The sequence below is a fragment of the Battus philenor genome, unplaced genomic scaffold (genome assembly GCF_028537555.1).
Source record: "Battus philenor isolate CCGP_79_NKW_IND1 unplaced genomic scaffold, ilBatPhil1.0.hap1 SCAF_18, whole genome shotgun sequence".
NCBI lineage: Eukaryota > Metazoa > Arthropoda > Insecta > Lepidoptera > Papilionidae > Battus > Battus philenor.
In genome coordinates this window covers 4,473,379-4,495,033 of record NW_027181680.1, presented here as the reverse complement: position 1 = coordinate 4,495,033, position 21,655 = coordinate 4,473,379, and the positions used below count along the sequence as shown (strand labels likewise).

Below are 21,655 nucleotides of genomic sequence, written 5' to 3'. Positions count from 1 at the left end.
TGTTACAAACTTAGATGAAAGGGAGTAGATCAATACGCCTACAACAAACTTGACTATTACATATTAGTCACGTTCCTTTGTAGATGGCGTTACTATTGCCTAATAATAAAATCAGAAGTTAGATTCAAAAATCTTTTTTTAATAATTCTACCTATTTTATTAAAACTGCTTTCACCCTTTTAAGAATTTATATAATATATGTATATATATATACATTATAATTCTTTATGTGGTACTTTATTATGTATTATAGTAACAAATTAATACTATTATAATATTTATAAGCGTAAAAGTATATTGATTGAAATATGTATAAACACTCGCATATATAATGCGAGTATAAAATTATATTTACATTAATTAATATAACTATGATTTTTTTTAAACTTTATAATACTTGTTCCTTGGTATCAAATGATTTTTAGTGACGTGTTTAGAGTAAGAATTAAAAATTTTGTTTTGGATTACAATAGTTGGTAGGGGTTTTATTCACGTTTGGACAAATCAACCCGATTGTGAGCATCGCAAATATGTGCCATTAGAACATTCAAAAATGGCCAATGGCAAGACTGCCAATCTGCAAAATCGTTTAACCGCTTGTCTTATGTTCTGACAAAATAGATTGCCCGGTGCTAGCTTTGTACGGACCAAAATTCAGTTGCGCCGACCGACCGTAATTCTCTTTTACTTCGATTCTTAACACATTCCATCAACACATCCATATTGATTTCGTTATTAAAGCTTACAAACAATTATTTGTTATAACTTTAAAGATAATAGAATCTCGATATATGAGCCTTGACCCTACGTTACATTATTTTTTCCTTCCTTGACTGAGGTAACATAAAATTAAAAAACGACACTTTTTAAAACTATTGAAGTGTGTTAACACGCGCCAATGCGTGAGCGCATGTTTTTCTCTCATTAACAAATACAAAAGTATGTCGATACGTCGCGCTCCACGTATTGGAAAAAGCAGATAAAATATGATAATTAGATAAAGCGTACACATCATTCTTATGTGCATTAAACAGATATTTCATTTTGTTCCAATACCTCTAATCGCACGGACGACTCATATTTGGTTATAATTATACGAGGTGCTAATGATTCAAATATTTTCAATAATATTCATCTATTAGAGACCTCGATTACAAAATAGTACTTTATTTATTATAACACTGTCGGTGGTAGTTCAAGAAAGTTTTATATAATCTATGCTCATCTTACAATTTTCCCGCGCATTCCAAGCAAAGTGTACGTGAATAAGTGATATGATAAACATGTATACAAATCAAGGACTTAATCGCAACATTTATGGAACTGTAAAATCTATGGCACCTCAACGTCCAAGGGTCCAAGGAGTCGATGAGTTCTTTACTCCGCCATATTTCTACCATATGCCGCCGCCTCAGCCGCCCAACACTTTTCCTGGTCGCAAAAGGCGAAAGAGGGTATGACACAGATTTTAATGCATGTATTTTAAATAATAATAATAATTCTACTACTTAAAATTTTCGTATAGCTTCTTAACAGCGTAAGTATCAATTATTATAATAAAATGACAATATATTTTTAACGTTTAATCTTGTTTTTCTTACTTGATAGTCTGCCTAATTTGGAAATCAATCTGGGTCATTTATTTCAGCGACCATGTTATAATAGGTTTCTAGCTACGGACCTCCTCATTTCTTATTCAATTTCATAGAGAAATCTCGAGCAATCTCCTTTTCATGGCTCGTCGAGCGTCTTAAAACTTATTCACTGAATTTTTTGAATTAGTGTCAATTTTGATCTAAATTCATTATACATAAAAACCTTATACGAGTTAAAACAAGAGTCGGCATTGAAATGTTTTATTTAAGCTCCAAATGGCACTCCATCAGTCTTGTTTTCCGGTTGGCTTTCAAGTTCTTCCTCTCTATATTTGATCGACGGCGTGGACGGCGGTTTATACATTCCATACGTGTACTGGACAATCGACGCCATCGAGATTACCATTAGTACCAACTTCAGCTGCTCCATTCTATCCATTGTACATTAATTAGACGGAATTTAAATTTGTAAGATCTTTGATTTCGTGTCAATTTTTTCAAGAGCTTTTATTCACCAAATTTCTTCAATGACAAATATCTATTACACAGTTAATGCATAGACAAATAGACAAACACTGACATTTGCGTTTACGGTTATTATAGATCCATTATGAAAACTATTATATTTATATATATTATCTATAATGTTTAAGCTTTTGTAACGTAATAGTGATAAGCGGCTACCACACCCACTGAGACAACCAGAGCTTTTAATGTTTGCACCATTTTGTTAAACTTCCTTCTGACCAAGTAAATCGGTGACAGTATCATTGTAATTTATCACTAAAAGGCCGCATAGAATTTGTATTGGGAAAAAATTTTTTTACAAATCTATAAAGCAATGGCAAACACAGATCACACATCATCTTCACATGTAAAACTGATATGTTTCCCTTTGTATTTTTGCGATATTTTTATAAAAATATTTTTTTGAAGAATAAATAATATTTGCAAAACTATTACTTTAGATTTGTTTATTTAATCTATAATAATTACGAGTCGTAAACAGCATTTTTAAAATGCCTTGATATGAAACATTTATTTTCTTTTTAATTGTCAATTAATTAATCTTTCTCGTATTTGACATAAAATGGAAATGCGTTCATACTAAAAGCCCTACTGTTTCTGAATCAATATATATCTATCCTCATGACAAATACAGATTACAGTACACGGATTATGCAATATTATACTATGAATGAATACTGATCGGGACGTCTGAACTATAAAGAAATTACTTTTTAATTCAGATTTGTAAATTTAAAAATCAGTGAAATTAAAAAAAATCAATTTTTTGACGATTGTCCAATATCAAGAGGGGTCTATAGGTTTTACAACAAAATATTTCAGACAAAGTGAAGTGGTGTGACGGGAGTAGAAGGAGAGGGGTTTAGTAAAGTGAAGACTTCAAGTAACGTAATTTATAAGCGGTCCTTAAAATAAACAGAAAAAAAGAGATAAAAATAATAATAATAATAGTTTGGAAGTATCTTAACTGCAATTAATACACAAAATTTAATTAACTAAAAATTGATTTTTTGATTTCATCATTTGTCTTCTGGTTTTTTTGAATCTCCCGGACATGGTCCAACCAATGGTCCGACTCCGGCATCGGGACAAGGCTGTGGTCCTTTTCTTTTCGGGCATTTCTTCTTTTTGGCTTTGGCATCCGGCGGTGGAGGTCCGGTGCATACCGTGAGTTTCGGTGAAAATAAACCGAACGAATAAAGAACAGCAGACGCCAAAAACAAGTTAAGAGCAAAGAATTGGAACAGATCAGGTCTGTCGCGCTGTTGGAGAGGATGATCTACTGCTAAATACTTGTCGTCCATTATTCTTTTCAGATATTTCTTTGAGGTTAAGTACCACAACCTCGTTGGCTTTATACCAACCATTTTTAACTTTTAATTTCTTTTATTAAACTGCTATGTTACGTTGTATTTTAGATAATGTTAGATATTCCCGACATTTTGATTTGGTTTTTGTTTGAAGTGTGCTCTATTACTTTAAAATTTTGTGATGGGGTTATTTCGTACTCCTTGTTACATAGTTGTTTCAGTTATGGTTTTTGGTTTTATCTGAAACATTACATTAAATATACAGTATATGAACAAAAAATAATTAGTTGCTAAAACCGAAAAATTAAATTATTTCATTTCAATAAAAGGTGAGATCAAATGTCGAGAATGCTGGTCAACCTAGTTTTATTCTTCTGTCAATCTGATCACATGGGATCGCCTATCCTATTCAACATTTTCTAGTCTTTAACTGCTTTTTTTATGTACCTTACTCCATATCGCATAAAATGTTGGACATGGTATTTCAGCGTAAATATGTATATATGTGACGAATCTAATTAGATCCACTCAACCAACATAATATTGCAGAGATTTAAGCTAGACCCACTATAAGGACGATATAGTCAACGTTGAAGGGAGTCGCTGGATGTGAGCGGCGCAAGACCGGTGATTTTGGAGTTTTTTGGGGAGACCTATGCCTTGCAATGGAAGTATGATAAATCTGGACCCTTTTGTTTTTAATCATATGCCACTTGATATAGTATAAAAGATATTTTAATGAATGCGGGACGAACTCACCATCATGGCCATCGGCGTCCGCCGCCGAGGTTCTCTAAAACTTTTGCTGCACAGGTCAGAGTTGCTGACACTGCTACTATTAAAAAGAATTCGTGTCGGTTCATGTCATCTTAGCTGCTGTTAACATTTGACATTTGTATATATTGTTTTAAATTATAAAACCTCCTTGCGAAATAAATTATATTTCGTAGTAAATATTAAACAATTTCTTTACATAATATTCATCAAACAAATCTTTCAAAAAATTAATTATGGTACGAGTAATGCTTATTCATATTTTTTAAGTTAACATTTTTCATGTATCTGGTTTCGTGATTCTGTATCTTAGATAAATTAGAGGTCTCTGGCAAGATGACATCTCATTGGATATCTACTACTATTTCTACAAATACTCAATGCTCAGTTACGATTGCAATTATTGTCGTGGGCGATAAAATATGTAAGGTATACTATTTGGTACAGCAATGCTCTTGGTTTTGTTTTATTCTTGCTTTTACTGCTGTCAGGCATTTGCAGGTTTCGCGGGTTCAAAGTGGCAGGGCGCTTAGCTTAAAACCGCTTTTAAGGTAGCGGAACTCGAAGACATAATCGAAGTCGTGTCGTCACGGCTCGGGCCGATACAACATCAGCGGATTGGTAGTGTCGCCTAGCTCTTGGATCGCTTCAACAGATGCTCCATAGAATTACTAGGTTCAAGAGACCCAATGAGTTTACCACGGCTTGAGCCGCCACTTGTCGGTAAAACCCGTTTAGAATTCCGTCTCAACGGCGCTCAAGAGGTCCGTACCTCGACTTCGGAAAGCGTTGGCGCTGGGAGAAAAAGTGCTGGAACAAAATCTTGCAATGCTTCTATCTAGAATGTTTGGCGGTTAGCGACCCCTGTGATATGAGCCGATCTTGACTCCGACGAGGTCAGTTGGTCTCCAAAGGCTGTGAAGTTATTTGTATGATGCCTGTCTTAAGGTTGTCGCGTCGTCTGGGGACTCAAACGCATGTTTCGATCGATGATGCGTCATCTGAATGTGCCGGCTACGATTGTTTCGTAGATGGCGTTAAAGCAATACTCCCTCAGTATTATATAATTGAAACTACGCCTTAAAGCTTTTTGAACATCATGTTTTTACACTGTGCCTGGTAAATCAAGAACTATCATTTCGCCATTTATCACAACAGTATTATATATCTAGGCCTTAAATTAAAATATAACCTTATTTCTCAAAGACGGCAGTTTAAAATACAGATAAAAGCTTTTATACCTTGATATTGATTCCGTTTAAATATCAAAAATTGTCTCTCATAAAATATTTATAAAACTTGATATGTTGCAGTTTTGACTTAGTAAAAGGAAAATACAAAGCTCATGTTCCCTATTGGAAACACTGTTCGTAATAGTATTTTTTAAATTTTTATGAAAAGTTTGATTTTGCGTGAATTTTTTCCAAAATAATTTCTTTATACGCATACAATGATATTGTTGGATATAAAAGCACCGTTATGTGTAACTTGTTTACACACGTGACACAAGCACTCGTATTAATGTTTAAAAGGTCGTTTGAATTGGGAAGTTCTATAATCAAATAAATATTGGGGCTATGTAAGGTACGAGTATTAATAGCAGTATCAAAATGAAATATTATCAATCTGAAATAATCTTTAAATATAATTATTTATTCTTTTTTAACCTCCTTAAAGTTTTTAAGTGAAAAGACAACTGTCCGTTCAGAACATTATAGATAGAAGTAGCTTTTTGTAAAAAATGGCCAATTACAAAGGAGCATAAAGAACAGGTAAGAATAATCCCTAACCTACGAATGTGTGTTTCACGCTGACAGAACATTTTGTTGTGTGTGCGTGTAGCTTAAGTTCATATGTGTGCGTGGGTCCATGCGCAGGAGTGTCCCTTGTAGAGGTTAGCTCTCGCGGCCTTCACCAGGGATGCATTAAGGGTTTATTTAATTAAAATAAAACTCTTAAAACTAATCAAATGAGTAGATATTTTTTACACTCGAATTTAACTTAGAAGTGATATACGCTTAAAAATATTAAAATAATTACGATTTAATAATAAAATACATTAAAAATATATCTGAAATATTTTAAGTAAATTTCTTCAGCGTAGTGAAAGTAAAAATATTTTATGATGGCATAGTCGAAACGATGCGTCCGCGCAGGCTTACGTACAAGTCGATTCAAGCTCGGAGGCTCCGAGTCCGCACCGCGCCTTGTAGTGGGAGAGCAAAACCTGTAGATACTGTCCGCTTACTTCACGACGGTGTACCTGCCCTACCTCCGTCCCTTTTACTCGCGCGTTGAAATTACGAAAGCGACAATCTCCGTTTCACCGTACCACTCTGGTATGCAAAGATTGATAGCTTATATGACCATTCGGTTTTGAAAGCGGCAAGAAATCACGCACGGTTAAGTTTTCGCCGCCTGGCGTCCTTAGTTAGGATCGGCTAGACGTTCAAGTGAGCATACTGTTGCTCGCATCTCCAACCTCCGGACTGCAATAAAAGAATAACGAATATCATCTATTGGATCATCTATTAAACTTGCTTTTACAACTGGTTTATATGAACCATTGATTCATAGAACGATTATACTTCATAGACCCATTCCGAAATAAGTGTTCGTATTACTATTTTATTTATTAAACACATTTTGCTGGTGAAAATACGTGTGACTGATATGTGCGTTGTGCTATATTGAGGTGTGTGTGGATGATGAGAGTACAGCAATGGATCCCATGACATCTGAAAACGGTGTAGTGAACAATCTGAACCATGTCCGGAATGATTCTCAGGTGAGTCGATAGGCAGGGGAACGCGTTTGCAGCGCTATCCAGTGCAATGACTTCCCAATATTTGAATTGCATTACGGTTACAAATAACAACTCCTCTGACCACATAATGATGTTATACGCGCAAATTACAGTAATTCTTCATACCGTTTACCTGTAAACATTGACTCAAAATTGTTTAGTAAACACGATAACAATTTCAACACTTGATGGAATCATTTAAAACAGTTTCTCGCTCACCGAGTGTAGTAAATAGTGAGAAATTGTTGTTGCACAGTCCAAGATATATCTAGGACTAGTCAAACTGGTATGACTTCACTTTTAGTCGATAATAATACGTTGAAACAAAATACATCCAATTTTCGTTGTGGTTTCTATATATACTTCAGTTTAAACTTGGAACAAAAGTATAATTTATAAATATTACATTGTTAAATTAATTAAACTTATTATAAGACTTAAAGATGAGCACACTTAACTTCCATGTAATATGTGATCTTCCATGTAATGTGTGAAAATGTCTCCGGCTCATGAATACAGGGTGTTTAGTTATACGTGTAAGAGCTATAAAGAAGTTAAAGTATAGTATAGATGGTTTGTTAGCAAAGAGCTTAAAATTTATTTGTCAGTAAAAAGCTTTAAAAATTATTTACCAATTTCCAATCACCATGTATATAGTGATTACTCTAAAATATGTCACGATATTTTTTTTATTGGCTTGCGTTAAGCCAATAACATCTGTCAGTACAGTTTGCAAAGACAGTTACACGTACAGTAAACATGAATTTTAATATGTAGTAATCCTAATTTTGAAAAGGCTATATATACTATATTTTCATTACGTTATTAATTATTTCGGAAACAAATGAATTTTTATAAGGTAGACCATAAATTAATTGAAAAAAAGCTTTACACCTATAATCAATAAACCTGTATATTCAGCCTGAGGTCAAATGTTAGAACACTTGAAAAATAAATAGTGTTTAAAGAAAGGCATGCGTGCATTCCCGATGCATTTTAAATTAATACCATATACAGTCATAGTTGACACATACGTATGGCATGCTGTGAAGCGACGTGACAACAATGTATTCCAGATATATCAGAAAATAATGGATTACAACAAAAATAACTAACAATTAGCATCGTGTATAAGAAATTTAATAATAATAACAAAGGAGTTATTTTAATTGTGATTTATTCTCGGTCTGTGGTAATAAAAGTGATGAAATAATGTGTAAATACGAATTTTTCATTTACAAATCGATGCGATATTATTAAAATATAAATTTTATGTAATATATGTGGATAATAATTTTATTTCAGTAATCTATTACTAGTTTCAATAGGAATAAACAATTGCTATTTTTAATTATTGAAACAAAGCCGAGAAACTTTTATTAAAATAAATCATTTAAATAATCTTCTTTTAGTTGAAATTTCTAGTCGTCGTACCTGGCTGCAAATTAATCATGCAGAAACCGAGAAAACAACATATTATTAAAAAATAAAATGGCGCAATTTTTTGATCAATAATTGATTGAAAAAAACTAAAAAAAATGTTTACATAGTAATATTTAGGATCGATAATGACTATACGGCAAAAAATCCGCCATTGCACGAAGCGTAAAAAGTATATATAATTATCTATCTTTTTTTTTTGAAAAGCTTGTAAAAGTTAACTACTTTTCATCAATATTTTATCTGTATATGATCGTTTATCACTAGATAAATATATATTCTGTATTTTAACTCTGTAGTTAATTTGAGATATGTGTTATACTTACGGTGTATTTTAATATTTACGTGCAGCGGATTTCCAACTACTATCACTTGAATAGTGCCCACACTTCTTTTTTTCTAAAATAAGTCAACACAATAGCTATCTGGAAAATTATTATTTTGCCAAATTGCGATAAGTCAGCCGTTTTAACTTATTTTGCCTACTTTATATGATTTATTACGTCTTGATGTATAATAAAGGGTTAAAATAAATATCGAAAAGACCAAAAAAAATGTGTATAGTCGTCGTTTCAGCCCATTGTAAGGCAATGGCCTCCCCCAAAGATATCTATGGGGCTACATACCATAATTGCAAAACTTGACAGGTGGACTGGCGATCACAGTGTGGTATTATAGTACGCAAAGGATTCTGCTGCTGTCTATCCCCTGCAACTTCTTTAAGAGCTGTGGCAATCCTATATAATTAATGCACAAATTGTCAATAACATTCGATTGTATCTCAGGGATCGACCACGCGAAGTAAGTCTACTTCACCACTGGGCTACCGCTACTTAATAGTAGTTATTTCATTATTTATTATTCCATGCCCTGCTAAGTTTCGTTAACTGGGCTTGCGAATCAGAAATCTCACAACTGAAGGTCCTATTATACTACTATCTCAAAGTGGATGTATGTTTTATGTTCCGTCCTATGTGCCATTCTGCAACACGAATTTTATAGCAAGGCTTTTACTATCGCCTTCAAGGCTGAAAGTGTAACTTTTATCGAAGATTGAACTTAAAGTTTATTATAATTATTTTTAACGATACGATAACGACTTATTAATTATATGATTTTAGCTGGTTATACCATTGAAAAGCTTTGAAAACATTAACATACGAAAGGAACAAAACGGTATTGTCTCTAGATTTTAGTAGCACGTTTTAAGAGTGATTTTTAAAGAGAAGTAGATTTTTATTATTTATTACTTTTTTTTTATTTTAGAGAGATGTTCGTTACGGCTTTACATAGAGAAGTCAATTCTTTTATCGATGTATTCAATCATATTACCCTAAAATTAAATTTGAATTCTATAACTGGAATCAATTTTATTGACTCTGTATAAACTTTATGAAACAAAAATCAAATGGTGTTAATCGCATGATTGAAATGGCCAAAATTATGCGTTTAGGAAATCAACTCAACATCAACTTTATAGTGCTTAAATAAATGAAAAGGTAACTTAAGATTCGATTTAAATTATTGATCTCACTGGTAACTTGGATCAGCTTGGTCGGACTAACTTATCTCGAAACACTTAGACCCATTCGGAATCGGTTATATTCATAGTTCTAGTAGCTATGACCTGTAGACCGTTCTGATGAAAGTTATATATCATTATTACGCACTTATGTGTGTGATATCTAATAGAAAATAAAGTTCACGTTCGTCATTACTTTAGTAATCGAATGTCCACTGCTGGGAATAGATTTTTCCTATAGCCACCATCCAGTGTTTTACAACGACCTTGACAAGGTTGTTATTCAGACATTTGGGTCAATGTCCTACACTACCCTTGCTGCTCCGTGGTTTCCATTCCACGATCTTAAGGCTCCAGTAACTATATATTACCCGATGCCAATGCAACTAACGAATCTCCTGGCCTGTGTCGGACCCTTCCGTTAGTTTATTTCCTCATTCTTAATTCGATCTCGCAGGGAATTCCCGAGCGTAAACCTCTGTTTATAAAAGTTTAGGTTAAAAACTATTAATTGCTGGTTTCTAAATATTTCTTACATTTAATATGTGTAATTAAAGGATAAGCTAAGACAATACGTAAAATATTTAATAATATTTCAAACGATCGAAAAATATTAATTTATTTATAGCTAGTATAAAATTAGTCCAAATTAAACATGATTACCATTAAACTGAGACATCTTTTGGATAAAATGCACATTCCCACAATAAACAATAGTACAGCAGAATTTAAAAATATAATTACCCTAACAATTATACAAACACGATGGAGGTAAACTAGTTTTTGTAAAAGTAATCTAAACTTGTCATTATTTTTACTAAACACATGTACATTTTTATTATGCTACAATTTAAGTTCATATATGAAACAGATTTTTTGCAAGGGTTCATATACAGAGAAAATATGTTTTCAAATAGTTCGTGAGTGATTAAAACTTTTTTGCTGAGATTCCACCAAAGTAATGACACCTGTCATGCAATATTAGCTTGCAAGGATCCAACGGGCTCGGAGAATATCGATAAGGATCCGTAAAATCGAATGTATCCCCAAACATGAAAAAGCTTATTTTTTGCACCGGCAACGTCCAAAATCGGAGAAGGCACATGTCATGTGACGTCATCGTTCCTACCGAAACCAGTTTCGCGCCAATTCGCAGCTGTCGTCGGCAAAGCGGTTGGGTTGCCAATAATTTTATTTTATTTTTCTTGGCCTCGGGCCCGGGCGTTCAGCCTCCGAGATACACCGTTAAGTCCTCTAATTATCGTCCCATGTTTTATTTTTTAACTTTTAACGAAGGATGAATATATAAGGAGCGAAATAGGATGATTTTACTGACCCACGTAAAGGTTTTGGTATTGCAATAAAAGCAAGTTATTTGAAATCGTAATGAGTCATCATAAAACTAAGTTCTCAGCCGAGCCGATATCCGTTGTTGTGCAATATTAAATATTTATTGCCCTATAAGGAACATGTTTAGGAATTCTATAACTGCTGAATACATATGTGAAACAAATAGCCATAGCAGCTTATTGTAAAAAGCATCTGTGACATTAATAATAATATTACGGTAGTTAGAAAACCCTTGCAATAAAACAAACAAGGTCTATTCTACAATAATCAAAATCCATCATTTACAGCGATTTTACAACACTGTCACGCAAACATGCAATAAATTCATACAATATTTATACATGAGGTGTAGTGTTTGTTTATTCAGTTATAAAAGTTTAGATAAGCTAGCATAATTTTGGACAGGGCTGCCTTTTGCTTACGCCTGCAAACATTTAATTACGTATTATTTCGTTAAATATAAACTTATGTAATGTTTTATTGTTTGGATGCCAATTTTAAATAAATAATTTTTTTGCATTGGCCAGTCTTTTAGTAAATTATGTAATTTATCAATTGTCCTTATTAATAACAAATATCCGAAGATTAAACTACATAATAATATACTTGAACAGACAAAATCATTTTTTATGTATTATGTATGTATTATAATTTTTGTATCGTTGTTACTTCTTGTTTATTGTTTGTTCGGAAACTTCCAGAAAACGTAAACAGTAGAAGAATTGTTCTACCAGGGCTTATTTTGATTAATTCAAAAATGATTAATCATAACTCTAATGATATAATTTCTTAATAACTTTCTGTTACTTAGAAATGTAAGAAAAATATGACGCTTAGTAAAGTTCAGTACCCCCGTTTTCCTGCGGCTCCCGCGGTAGCTTTCCCGACCGGTTGCTCTCGTCAGACTGCCTCATTGGACAGTCAATGAAAACTGTACCTCCTTGTTAGGATGTCTCACTAAGGCCGATGGCACTTATCAATTAAAAATATACGCAACATCCGCAAGAAGTGCACCTGTATAAGTTAAAAAACTTTGTTAAGGTCAATACTTAATTTGATTTTAAAAATTTAATATTTTTTTATTTGAAAAATAATTTTTCGTTGACAAAAATTATACATAATGAAAAGTTAGAAGTTTTAGAACGTAGAATAACTTGAATAAAATGATATCTAGGGTAACTTATATAAAAGCTTTAAAGCAGGATATGTACATATAGCTCATTTTTTAGCAAAAAGCTTTAAACCTTTTACAATACCCGGTGATAAATATTGCACATCGACCTTTGGAATGAGATAATCGGCTAATTTCATTTTGTCAATCGTGCGACAGAGATAGCGCTCTACGAAGCCGAAATTAGCCGATTGTCTCTTTCCAAAGGTCGATGTGCAATATTTATCGCCGAGTATTGTTCACCTATTTCTAATTATTATATATAACGTGAACATTCTGTTACGTTAATTTCTCTATAGGAATGCGACAGACCAATAACTTCTGGTCTAGAAACTTTTTTTTTACTATATCATCATCAAGTTATTTATTACGTCTGGTGATGACTTTTATGGATAGTGTGTACCATATATTATTTGGAAGCAAATGAATTATAGCAGCGGTAACCCAGTGGCAGAGTACTGAGACTTGAGATCGCAGATCGCGGATTCGATTCCCGGAATACAGTCTTATATAACAAGCTGCATACACACTTTGTGCATGGAATAAGTAGGAATGCCACTACTCTTTAACATTTTTCCATAGGATCGGCAGCAGCGTTTTCTGTGTATCAAAACACCACACTGCGATCTCCAACACGCTTGCCTATGCCTTGCAGAGAGCGTCTACGGGCTTAAATGATTAAGTGAACTATATATATACCCTTTATAGCTTTTATACTTAAAACCAATCACCTGTAAAACGTTCTTATTTTTGCCAATGTATAGTAAATTTTATTTGTGTTAAACTATTTTTTAACAGACTTACACTTCGAATGTAAACGATATATATATATATATACGTGTGTGTGTGTCTATGAAAGCGGTACAACTCAAGACGTCTTTCGTATATAATTAATTTGTCATGGTAGTGTTCTCTCCAAAATATTGATATGCGACTTTTACTTTCTTAAGAACCGGTTTCGAAGAACACCTGGACACCAATTACATATTTATAATATAATTCCAAATCTTCATCGACTCTTACATAAGTCCACTTACATATGGAAGAATAAAAAAAATACATGTACGATTTTTAAATGGTACACGGCAATTTGAACTGGCTGTGGACAGGTCACATAGCAAAACATTTGGCATTTGGGGTCTTTATGTTCTGAAGTGGAGACGATGGACTGGCACGGAGTTGGAAATCGGAAGACGCTGAGTGCTGGCCGCTTCAAACCGGTCCGGAAATCTCAGAGAGAGGCCTATCTCCAGCAGTGGACGTCAAAATTCATTAAGTTAAACGCGTAGAAAAAAATAATTTAAATTTCAAACATTAGATATGCTCACATATCTGACCACACACAGGGAGTCTTGAAGAATGTGTTTACGCATAGTTGGCTACGTGGCTATTTTGTGTGTAGGTAGATATCAGATGTCCTGAGAAGTTTTCCGGAGCAAAACATCTTACCATGCTTTCTCTTATCACTGAATTGTCGGTAAAAAAGTTTAAACGTAAAATGTTTTTACGTTCATAATAAACTTAATACAATTAACACGTAATTACTTATACAGTATTACGTTAAAATCTAATTTAATACTTAAAGATTGGCTTTGATTTGTTAACATATTTATAAATTATAAAAATTTCGGACTTAAAATCAATGGATATTTATTCATTGGACCATTTAACATATTTACGCTTACCTCCTACGTAAGCTGCTATTTAGAGAAAAAAAATATCGAATATACTTATATAACTTCTGCTACGTGCAAAATTCTAAATTTTTACATAAAAACTAAAAAGATACGTTTTAACTGGGCCTTCCGGTAGAACCTGTCGCGATATTAATTAACATAATATGGTGAGAATAACCATTGAGCAAAATCTAAATATTTAACCGTGTGATTTATATTTTCTGGTGTAAAATAATTAAGATAATGATGTAAATATTATACAGGATGATTAGAAATTTGTAGTAAAAGCTTTAGAGGTGTGAACGTATATGTCTTTACCATATAGATAATTCTAATATGTAGTAATTAGAAATTAGAATGCCCTTTTTATGTTATTTACTATTTCTGAAACCATTATATTGGTACGAGATATGCCTTATATTAACTTACAGGAAACGACTTATTCGTTCACACCTTTAAATATTTTATACCTATTATCAATCTCTCTGTGTACTGTGTCTGTATATTTGTCTAGAAAAGGTGTGCTTGTAAAAATATCTTTTTTTGCTGTAACATCTAACTAAGAAATACGACGATGAAGCAAGGCAGCATCGGCAAAGTTGTCACCCAAAACGCCAAATGTAAGAAAGTCGAAATTGAAACTAATTCAGGCATTTTTACAAACAAAAACTTCGCTTCAGTTAAGTAATTTTTATGGAAATAATTATGATCATAAGTAATATCTTTGGCTTATCTTAGCGAAATAATCAAAATGTACCTTATAAGTACAACATAATAATAAATAATAAAATTCTACTTTTCTTTAAATGTTAAAGATGTCCTTATATTTATTTAGAAAGTAGCATTGGAAACGCAAGCACTGTCTTCTAAGAGAATTTCTAAAACAATGGCTCTAGAAAAAAAATCTAATACTTTCCTAATGGTCGAAATTTAGTTTAGTACGCAAAAAATGGAGATGTATAATAAAAATGGTAAAAAGCAATTAGCTGCATTAACATTTATTTTTAAACTAAGTTTCTTAATTTGTATTTTTTGGCCTGCTTTACGCTATTATGTCTATGCTATTTTGTGACAGAACCACAAAAAAAGTTGTCACAGATCTATGTAGTCGCTCGCCATGGTTTGTCTGGACTATAGTTCCATTTAAATTAAAAGCATGATATATATTATTACAACGTATCATAAATCAAAATCTGTTGACAGTAACCAAGGTCGTTAAGAAATACAGATACACTATATTTACTGCTATATTAACAATTAGTTTTACTTCCATTGGGTTTGCCAATAATGTTTTTCCCATCACGCTGCGCCGTTTAAAAAAAGTAAATCACGTTCTCCGATGTCGTGATAATCGGACGTTTGGTTGCGTTTTCAAACAAAATTATTAAAACGAATCGGCCAATGGAATGACGAAGAATAATTCCGAAACGACCATGCGAAATTTAGAATCCCAATAGAAGAATAAAACCAACAAACAACAAGTATTAAATATATTTTTCCTTTTAAACTAACAGCCAATTAATATGCTTAATGCAAATATTTTATTTAAAGACAAATCTCAAGTGGAGCTAATATATTTTTTATATGGATGCAAAGACATATTGCTAGTTTTATGAAAAATAATCTGTGTGTAACTTATTGGTATCGTTCATTCTTCGTCAAAGTTAATATATATAAATTTTCGCGTTTATTACGTTACGTTACATGCTCAATCTTGTTTCGCAATAGTATAGATAGAATAGATAGTTCACTGCATAACTAGTATCGCACTTAATTAGCTTTTGCGGCTAATTATGTGTATACCTAATCCTATATTAATAATTGTGTAATCTAATTTCGTTGTGGTATAATGCATTCAAGAAGTTTAATAGTACGTATTAAATTTATGTTATCTAATTACGTTTGAGGCACGTGTACATTGTTAAAAGAAAATTATTATTATTAAAAATGTTATTTTTATAAAGTTTGTGCACAGTAGTAATAAACACAAGAAATATATGAAAAAGTATAAGAAATTGGCTGTGGAAAAAGTGATCATACGCAAATGCGTCATAAGAAGAATGCCAGAAGGATCCAACTTAAAATCAAGTTCACCGTTCCTATAAGGGTAATTTACCACTTATTGTACATTGTTACGAAGGCTTCAAATGCCAGGTCAGGTATTTATTCAGATGATTTTTACAAATTTCATTAATCCAGTAGTCAGACCAAGTTATTTCCATCCTATGCTATCTCAAAATCTTTAAAATATATTAATTTTGAAATAGTTTCGGTTTCATACACATGTAAAATTAAGATAGCAAGAATACCGTTTTTTAATATTATTTTTAAATACAATAAATTTCATAACACTAATTAAATTCAATAGTAGAATTGTTAAAGCACTAAACTTTACAACCATATAACCCTGTACCTTCTTACAGTAGAGAGTTATGTTCTAACGATAGATACATTTTACATAAAAGTCTTTTGATCTTACTTAGTATGATATAAATATGGTGTATAAAAAGCAAGAAAAGCAGTTGATTCCAAGTACGCATGCAATTCTCAAGTATTGTAGTAATGGTATTAAAATACGATATCGTTAAATGGCAATAAAAGTCATATGGATGGATCCTTACATAAGACCACGTAAGTTATGACAACTAAGACAAGTCGCATTCCACATTCAAATATAAATATGTTATTTTTTTTTAAATATGATACAACAAAAAAGACTTGACACGTAGATTAAAATATAATATTTTCTCTAAATCTAGAATTTATATTTAACACGTGTAAAAAGTTCATATTTGCTATAAAATTTAGTTATTTATCATAATCATACGAATAAATGGAATGCGAGTCTGACCCATTCTGAGCAGCATTGATGCGAATTCCATTCTAATAAATCATTAGTATTAATAACTAAAAAACGATCCAATCTACTAAAAATTTATATGATTTCATGCAACTGGTGGGCGTTGCTATATTATTAACAAACACCAGATGTTGCATATCGTTATTGAATACGACATCGTTATTGTTTTTTCAACCTTTAATATTAATTACAGATTAGAACTATGATTCTTTTAGAGGATGTAAAAAAAGGTATAAATTATATTTTATATATCCATCACAAAACTATGCGTACGTGGTAATAACTGATACTAATAGCATTAAAAGACTTGTGTTCTCATGTTGTCTAATTCTCAATAAAATTATTGAAATTAAACCGAGAATTAAGGTTCTGATTTTAATTTTATGCACTTAATCTAAGGCTGATGCATGATGGTAAAATTTTCTAGAAAAAATCGGCTTATTCCGTTACATATATTCCGCGGATTTTTAAGGCCACCTATCTTATAATCTGCTTGGATGGACACTTGTATCATATAAGTGTCTAAGCGCACGTGCCCCCAAGAGGGGATCTCAGCATGGACTGTTACTCAGTACTGGTCAGTATTCCGATTCGTTGATGCCCGAAAGGTTCGATGCTTGGTTCAATAAGTTGCTATTATTGTGTTAGAAAAAACAGAAATTGGATCTTTAAGTCTTGCTAGACAAATATGAACTATGCAAGTATGATATGATTTTACGGGGAAAGTTTTTAGTTTATTATGTACATATCACGTATCAAAACATAATATTAAAATATATTATTACAAAAAGATAAAAAAAATCATGTATACTATAATAATGATTGTATAAATATTATTTCATTCAGAAATGACGAATATGAATTAAGTTTTGTAATATCATTATTATTATAGATTTATTATAATATTTTTTTATAAATTATATTACCATGTACTTGCTAAAAAAACTCACTTATAAACTTGCGAAAACGAGAGAAACGGAACGTTTTTTGTTCTGCCAACATAACACAGATAACGTTGCACGAACTTCACAGTCGCTACGCTTTCAATGTTGTCATCTTGCGTATGCCGACCATTTTGACATTAGCAAAGTGAAGTTTCTACCTTTATCGTGCACATGTGAATGTTGTGCCCGCAGTAATTATGGCCATGCTTGCTGGCCCTCGCCGAAAACAAAAGGTTATTAATCTACGTGCTAAAAATAATGAGTGGAGCAATGATAATAATAAATTTGGACAGCGAATGTTGGAGAAAATGGGGTGGACATCGGGTAAAGGGTTAGGCGCTAAAGAAAATGGTATAGTTGAACATGTTGTAGCTAGATATAAAAACGATGAAAAAGGATTGGGATTTGAAGATAGAAACGATCAATGGACTAAGCATGAAGATGACTTCAATTCGCTACTCGCTAATTTATCCAACGGTAAATATTGTTTTTACTATTGTTATTTATGCTTCATAAAAATTTGGTACACAAATCACATAGAAATAAAATTTGTGCGATAGTCATAAAGCCGAAATGATATTTTGATAATTCGTAAACATTTATTTACTATTTCGAACATTAACGAAACTCTTTAAATTTCAGAAAATGTGAGGTATTTATTAAAGTAAAAACAAACCTAACATAACCTGTACAAGTGTTTTTAATGAAATTAAAGGAAGTTTGTCCGGTTTCATGTAGTCTGTTGTGGTGCCTCTCAAACAACCGTAAACAATAACCTGTCTGTTCAACAAATGTCTTTCAATATTATGTTCTGGCATAGTATATTCAACATATAAAAGTTATAAATTTTCTTAATTTCAAATTTCATCTTAAATTACAATATAACTTTTAGCTATTTTGTTTTAAAAAGTAGTTATACTGTCATGTTAACGTAAGTAGAATGTTCTATTTTAATTAAGTTTTGTTTGTGTTTTAGCTAATGAAGATAAGCAGATAAAACTACATAGTGGAATTTCTCTTGAAGATAAATCGAAAAAGAGTAAAGCTAGGATACATTACCATAAGTTTACTCGAGGTAAAGACTTGTCCCGTTACAGTGAAAAGGACTTAGCTAATATTTTTGGTAAGAAAAGTTTTAAAGAAAAAGAAGAGATAGAAACCCCATTAACTGCGAGTGTAGAAAAATCTGAACAAGTATTTACTGAAAAAGGCAGCATGGAAGACTATTTCAAAAATAAAATGGCTGCTATTAAAACCAGAAATAAAAACATTTCTTCAGAAAACAAAGATACAGAGGTGGACTGGGAGGATGAACCTAAATGTGGATTTCAAGGATTTCTTGGAACGACAGCTAATGAAAATGTTGCACATTCTATAGATAATTGTGAAGTTGAAAATGAAATTGATAGTATAAATATGAATGATAAAGGATCAGACGAAAAGCCAAAATTAAAGAAAAATAAAAAAAAGAACAAAAAGGAGTTAAGTGTCCCTGATGATGTTACACAATTAGTACCACATAAAATTAAAAAATCCAAGCGAAAACATTACAATGATTCTGAAAATAAACTAGAGGAAGTCTCTATTGAGAGTAAAGTGGAAAAAGAGGTGAAGAAATCAAAAAAAGAAAAAATTATAGATATTCAGGAAACAGATGCCGATGAAAATATTAGTAAGCCTAAGAAAAAAAAGAAAAGAAAAAATAAAGATGTTTAAGCTAAAATTTCTTTTAATAATACTTTTTTTAAATGCACACTAATTTGTAAACAGATAGAAACAATTGTAGGTACACCATTTTATTAAAGGTAATGTGTAAATTGAACATTATAATTTTTCTCAACTTGAACCTAGATTCTTACCAAATGTTTCTATTATAATTATTATTAAATTTACGAAATGCTATGGTAAGGTTGGCCTCTTTAAATAGTTGTGGTTATACATAGTTGCCATGTTTAATATCCAATCACATCAAAATATATATATAATATTTATCAAATATTTTTCTTAGTTTGCAGTCCTTTTCTAGTTAAGATTTTTTTATTTCTACAACACAAAAAAAAATTAATTGCTATCGGTAAAAATTTTGCCTTAAAAATATAGAATAATTCTAAAATACTTCAATATGTAAATAAAATGGTCAGCTGATATTCACGTAAGATTGATTAACTAATTGCATTTTAATACAGTAAAAAACAAAAAAAAAATAATTCTTATTTAAATAATAACTATAATTATGATATTATATTATATAATTATTTTTATTATTATATTATATAACTATATTTATTTATCATTACTAAATTTATTATATAAAAAATATAGTCATGATACTTGCGGTTTAATGTGCTTAAAACTTTTTATTGTCTTGTAGGGTGAAATAAATTATTATATATCGATGATGAAAAACTTAAAAATGCGTGTATCCGAACGCAATATGTGACGCGAGCTCAGTACTTGACGTTTGATACGCCATTTTGTTCTCTGTATTGAGACTAGAATGTTGGTTATGTTTCGTGTTCATAGTGAATATTTACCATGTTTTGAATAAAAAGAAACATATATTGCATTGTATTATAAAAATAAGTGGCATTGTTCTAATTAGTAAGTTTAAATTTCAAAACCTGCATTTATTTATCAAAATAAATAACACGTTGGTTCAAAGTAAATCATTTAACTTTTGTTATGGTTGTAAAGAATTACGAAGTTGCGGAAAGTTTCCCAGTGCCTGTTCGATCGTTAAACCTGGCTTCAGAAACGTATGTTGTGGTTAAAAATCATGTTCGTGAACTTAAAAATGATGTCCAAAATAAAACCGAAGTGTATACTCGAAATGAACATGTAGAGACACAGTGTACAAAACAAAACTCAAAAACGAAAAAACATCTTAAACGTAAGTTAGACCCCGTCGTACAAAATGGAGAAGATTGTAAAATAAGTAAAAGTGATTTAGAAGAATTGAAAACAGTTTACTTTCACTGCAAAAGGGTTCTACAAAATATTGAAACGAAATATGGTCATTTATTGGAATTGTCTGATCGACAAAAGAGTACATCTGATGAAGAATTTGAAAATGAAGAGGAATGTACATGTGATCAGAATAAGAAAATAATTTTTGATGACGAAGGTAACGAAATTCTTAAAGATGACAATAATGACAAACACATATGTTTAAAGAAACTTAAATGCAAAAAGAACTTATCCCCGGAAAATCCATGCATACAAATTGAATATGATAATGAAATTCTGGAGCCAGAGACACATTTAGAATTACCCGATAACTTAATTGACTTAGGCAATATGTTAAAAAAACCCAGATTAGAAACTAAACACAAGACAGCGATTGTAAAGAAAATGAAAAGATTGCGTTTTGAGTATATAAATGAACTGAGATTTAATAAGCAAATGTTAGTGGAAAAATTAAAAGTAAATCCAGATGAAGTATTGTTGTTTAGTGGTACAAATCTTTCTACATTGTCTGGATATATGTAAATAAAAGTTTTTACTATACAATATGATTTTTCATTTCAAAAATTAATGGTTCCATTTCATCTGAAGATTTATAATAAATAATTAATACCTTTTTAACATTTTTGCTTCAAGCACAACCCTATCTGTTCATATACCATAGTCAAGATTTACATGTTTCCTGGACTGTGTCCAAAATGTAAATATTGCACGT

The 21,655-nt window shown here is 31.6% G+C and overlaps 3 protein-coding genes across 10 annotated transcripts in view; all 3 read left to right on the top strand.

The window, feature by feature from the left end:
- The window catches only part of pyd (polychaetoid), a 162,764-nt gene that overhangs the window by 97,932 nt on the left and 43,177 nt on the right, over nucleotides 1–21,655 (top strand). The window contains exon 1 of one of the 8 annotated variants that reach the window (XM_068763705.1): nucleotides 6,596–6,995. The exons of the other annotated variants lie outside the window; for them this stretch is intronic. Within the exon in view, the coding sequence (XP_068619806.1) occupies nucleotides 6,930–6,995 (66 nt within the window). The 5' untranslated portion in view covers nucleotides 6,596–6,929. Of the gene's footprint in view, nucleotides 1–6,595; nucleotides 6,996–21,655 lie in introns of those variants that run through there. 8 annotated transcript variants of the gene reach the window in all.
- LOC137920290 (PIN2/TERF1-interacting telomerase inhibitor 1-like) lies at nucleotides 17,992–19,917 on the top strand. The gene is made up of 2 exons (XM_068763580.1): nucleotides 17,992–18,453; nucleotides 18,953–19,917. The coding sequence occupies exons 1-2, from the start codon at nucleotides 18,174–18,176 to the stop codon at nucleotides 19,690–19,692; spliced, it is 1,020 nt and encodes a 339-aa protein (XP_068619681.1). The 5' UTR covers nucleotides 17,992–18,173; the 3' UTR covers nucleotides 19,693–19,917.
- LOC137920363 (uncharacterized) lies at nucleotides 20,354–21,471 on the top strand. Its single transcript, XM_068763669.1, has one exon. The coding sequence runs from the start codon at nucleotides 20,659–20,661 to the stop codon at nucleotides 21,463–21,465; it is 807 nt and encodes a 268-aa protein (XP_068619770.1). The 5' UTR covers nucleotides 20,354–20,658; the 3' UTR covers nucleotides 21,466–21,471.

Excerpts from the sequence above, each read along its gene's own strand:
- LOC137920290 (XM_068763580.1), top strand. The coding sequence starts at position 18,174 with ATGGCCATGCTTGCTGGCCCTCGCCGAAAACAAAAGGTTATTAATCTA. Across the intron at positions 18,454-18,952 it reads ACTCGCTAATTTATCCAACG|CTAATGAAGATAAGCAGATA; the intron begins GTAAATATTGTT and ends TTTGTGTTTTAG.
- LOC137920363 (XM_068763669.1), top strand. The coding sequence starts at position 20,659 with ATGGTTGTAAAGAATTACGAAGTTGCGGAAAGTTTCCCAGTGCCTGTT.